The 4,268-nt window shown below is 39.5% G+C and overlaps 2 protein-coding genes across 2 annotated transcripts in view; one reads left to right on the top strand and one right to left on the bottom strand.

Annotated features, from left to right (window-relative positions):
• Positions 1-307: 307 nt before the first annotated feature.
• LOC107594507 (small EDRK-rich factor 2-like) lies at positions 308-1,810 on the bottom strand. Its single transcript, XM_016284585.1, has 3 exons — positions 1,675-1,810; positions 808-916; positions 308-712 (listed from the first exon to the last, which is right to left on the bottom strand). Exons 1-3 carry the CDS (start codon positions 1,679-1,681, stop codon positions 646-648), a joined length of 183 nt encoding a protein of 60 aa, XP_016140071.1. The 5' UTR covers positions 1,682-1,810; the 3' UTR covers positions 308-645.
• Positions 1,811-2,640: 830 nt separating this feature from the next.
• LOC107593020 (DNA-directed RNA polymerase II subunit GRINL1A-like) overlaps positions 2,641-4,268 on the top strand; it is a 5,898-nt gene continuing 4,270 nt past the window's right edge. The window contains exon 1 of the mRNA XM_016282604.1: positions 2,641-2,871. Coding sequence (XP_016138090.1) covers positions 2,762-2,871 — 110 coding nt within the window. The 5' untranslated portion in view covers positions 2,641-2,761. The remainder of the gene's footprint in view (positions 2,872-4,268) is intronic.

Below are 4,268 nucleotides of genomic sequence, written 5' to 3'. Positions count from 1 at the left end.
TTTGGCGTGGCATGGAGGTGATCAGTTTGTGGCACTGCTGAGGTGGTATGGAAGCCCAGGTTTCTTTGACAGTGGCCTTCAGCTCATCTGCATTTTTTGGTCTCTTGTTTCTCATTTTCCTCTTGACAATACAATATATTTTTGGCTATTGCTACAAATATACCCCAGCGACTTAAGACTGGTTTTGTGCTCCAGGGTCACATATGGCTTTATTTTACTGTTGTAATATGCAGTTAGCGGTTTCACAAGTCCCGCCCCTCTCTGCAAAACCTGCCCTCTAAAGACGGGCACTTGTATTATGGGAATAACCACATTATAGGGATAAATTGCTGTGAATTAAAATGTACTTTTTATTAAGAAGGGCACTTGATACAAAAATACAAGATTACAATGCAAGTCCAAACATTTTTGAGACTCCCATTATTTGGGCTTGCTCTGATTATTTGAACAGAAGAAACTCTCTCCTCAACAGCTGAACACAAATCATCATGTACTGTATAGTTGATATGCCCCTTTCAAGACCATTATGGAGTTTGGGATGAAACATTAAAGAATCAAAGTCTCCACATCTACACAATGACAGATACTCTCTCTTGACAAAAAAAAAATCCAGGATGCCATGTCGGTCACAGCGCCAGCCACTGTTTAATTGCCTTTAGGGTCCACCTTCTCTTTTGCCTTTTTTTGCTTCTGTTGCATGATTTCAGCATCTCTGAAATACAAAAAAAGAAATTATATTCACATTCAGTGTGATACACTTCGTAATTCAATATATCTATTTGTTATTATTCTCTTTATATGTTGTACCTTTGCTTACGGGCAGCTGCTGAGAGGCCATCATCATTTCTCTTCCCTCTGGTATGGTCATTTATCTTCTTAGCGTTCTTCTGACGGGCAAGCTCACGCTGATTTCCCCCTGCAGGACAAGAGATCACATCGATCTTAATGGCTTATTCATGCTTTACTGCCTTGAATATACAAAGATTGCACACAGGATGGAACATGAATTAACAAGACACCGCGTTTAAAACTCCAGTCTGCAACTGGCAAATCTATTCAGTGTCAGGAAGTGTATTTTTAAAGTAAGGAACGTTGATGCTGTACCATTTAACTTGTAACCCCAAATCCGAGTACAGTATGATCAACACAGACATGTGTAGCAGTGAGGCAACGTGGCAAAGAGGGCGCCAGAGAGCTTTCATAACAATAACAAAACATCCGCACGAAACACTGAGGAAAACTATACAAAAAAACAACTTCTTGATCTTATGAAACATTTTGTCCACCCTTCCATAAAGAATTTCGCCGGGTGACATTACTAATAATAAATATTGTTGACAATATAATTTAAGTTTGCTAATGTGAAACGTTAACTTTCCACACAAAAACTAACTTTTAGTAAACATATAGAAAACGTTTTCCGTGTCGTAGTGTATATATAATAAACAATTAATAATCACTAACGTCACCATAAACCAGCATTTAGCCTTGTTTAGCAGGTTAATCTTGTGATTTCATTTCGTGGGTTCTACACACAGAATAAGCTAGCTAGCTAGCTAGCTAGTTAGCCTTGTATCGTACCGCTCCTGTAATCGGCTTTCTACTAAAGTACTTCCATTACGAATAGTAGAAGCTGAGCTCATGTCATCACAATTAATCAAAATCAATACACACTAGTCATGGTTGCTGTTTTTGTTGTCGCCGGAGCGCAAAGCTCAACCAGGCGCTGCCTCCTGTAACGTTACTAACGGTAGCTGCTGGCAGACCCGAGTCGATTCTGAAGCTTTGCGACAACACAGTATCGGAATACAGCAGCGTGTTTCCAAGTGGTTTTTGTAGAAATATAGTTCAATACAAAAGAGAAAAAAAAATACAGAACGAAGAACATCGAATATACGAGGCAATACAGAGGAGAGAGGGGAAAAAAACATTACAATTGATTTAAAAACCGTTCTATAATACGAGATGTCTTCAGAGCTTTTTTATTAGAGGAGAATTTTTGAAGTGATGATACTAATAAATGTAGATCAGAAGCAAATATTTTGCAGCTGGGTTTAAATTTAAGGTATCTAGCTTTGTGGATATGTATACCCATCATACAAATAAAGTTTAAGATATCATCTAACTCCTTATTCTCAGAAATATCAGAATGGAAAATAACCTTACTGATGGAAATACTACAGAGCTGGTGGATTACAAGAAACAGGGAAGCTGCATGTGTGTGTGTGTGTGTGTATATATATATATATATATACACACACATATACACATACAGATATTCTGTTGCTGCTATTGGTATAACGTTTCTATTTTTAAGAGATAAAGTATATTTAAATAGGAAATGGGACTAATATGTTAGGGAATGAGGCTAATACATTCGCTTTATTCTCTGAGATTTATTAATGAAGCTCTGGTCTAAGTGATTTTACAGATTCATATGCATTTTGCATGTTCTTTGTGCATGTACATATGCTATAAGGCAATGAATATGTTCCTCATTGTATTTAGAAATATCTATTTTTGTATTCCAGCAACATTTGAATATTTTTGTATTCTTCCGCCCTATGAGAGAATATTATTTTTAAATTTAAATTTTAAAATGAATACATTGCAAAGTAAATAGTACATGGTATCGTTTATTTTGACTCATGGCGGAATAAGGGAATATCTGACGTCCTCTCTCACCAGTCGTGAGGACGTGTAGAGTGAAGGTGTCAGTGTGAGGTTTTTACTGGTTGTCTTATTCTTCACAGATTTGATCATGTCGTCGGCGTGGACGGCGCGCCAAGGGGAAGCGGGTGATCTGGGCAGCAAGAGTAAAGATCAGCTCTTGGAGATGCTGTCAAGACAAGAAAAGTTACTGTCTAATAAGTAAGTGATTTCCCCCCTACTTTTCCCCATGTTATTTCATTTTACTTTAGCCTGAATATATAATTCATGATGTGTATAGCTAAATTAGGATTTAAGATTACTGGCTAGATTACTGTGCTGATTAAATATTCTGGATCATTCCGAATCCGTGGGCGCCCCCACAGTAACCTTATTATTAGTCGAGTAAATAATAGATCAGTGCATCCCATCAGTGCCACACAGTTGGGACAATTTATAGTGATGGGCAAATGAAGCGTGAAGCACTGAGGCTTTCCTCTGACTGTTTCGGGAAAAGATTAAAGGGGTCCTATTATGCTCTTTTACAAAGTCTTGATTTTTGTTTTTGGGGGTGTACTAGAACATGCTCTCATGCTTGGTGGTTCGAAAAACGCATTATTTTTCACATAATTTACAGTATTACAATACCTTAAGTTTCTCCCCAGCCTGGTGGCCCGCCTTCCGAAAAACAAAATGTGATGTGATTGGTTAGCTGTCCCAGTGCGTTGTGATTGGCGAAGAGCTTAGACGGTGTTTCAGTCCTGCCACGCCCCTTGCTCCGTCTTTCAACAAAAGCTTTTTGGCGAAACCGGTACTGTACTCCCTCATGTTGTGGAAGCTGTCCTCAGTAAAATGCGCAGCACACAATAGCAAATTGGGGTTATAATGCTCAGGAGCAGAGTTAAAAATAAATTGCAACCACTGTTTCCTGACATCATCCACTTTCGGAAGCCCAAACAAAGACGTTTGGGCATGGGGGTCAACATAACAGCGTTTCTTAAGACGGTCGCACACCAGACGAAAAGCATAGCGCAGTGTCGCATCACGCCACGTGTTTAAAATTCGAATACATTATTTTCTATGAGTGTACTCACACCAGCGGCGCTGTTCGGCGTCTGTCCGCGGCACCCAGCTACGTCGTGTTGTACTTGTTGTAAGAATTGTTCTAGACACGGCGCTGCGCTTCTCGTCCGTTATGTCACTGCCTTTAGACATGCCGAAACGTGACGCTACAGCAGCTCTTCTTCGTTTTCTCTGATGCATTAACTCTGCAGCAGCACCTCTTCGTCGTTGTCGTCTTGTCTGATGCACTCAGCCAAGCGTTCTAAGCACGACCTCGCCCCTCCCCACCCCACCCCCCAACCATTCGAATTTCTGTAGGCGGGTATTATTTTAATGATATTCTAATGGACCACTTTGTGACATCACAAAGCCCGGAAACCAAACCCTGTAGTCCAAATGAACCGTTCGTTGTAGTTCTTGAAAAGGGATTTTTAAAAAACGAAATATCTCCCTTTGGAGTGGACTTTGAGATTTGTAACTTTCTAGATCTTTTTTATTCCCAAACATACACACTACACATTGACTAAAAGTGAAAAAGCATAATAGGACCCCTTTAA

This window comes from Sinocyclocheilus grahami, unplaced genomic scaffold, assembly GCF_001515645.1.
Source record: "Sinocyclocheilus grahami isolate Dianchi unplaced genomic scaffold, SAMN03320097.WGS_v1.1 scaffold10.1, whole genome shotgun sequence".
Taxonomy (NCBI): Eukaryota; Metazoa; Chordata; class Actinopteri; order Cypriniformes; family Cyprinidae; genus Sinocyclocheilus; species Sinocyclocheilus grahami.
The sequence above is the reverse complement of the archived record's forward strand: the minus strand, read 5'-3'. Positions and strand labels throughout refer to the sequence as shown.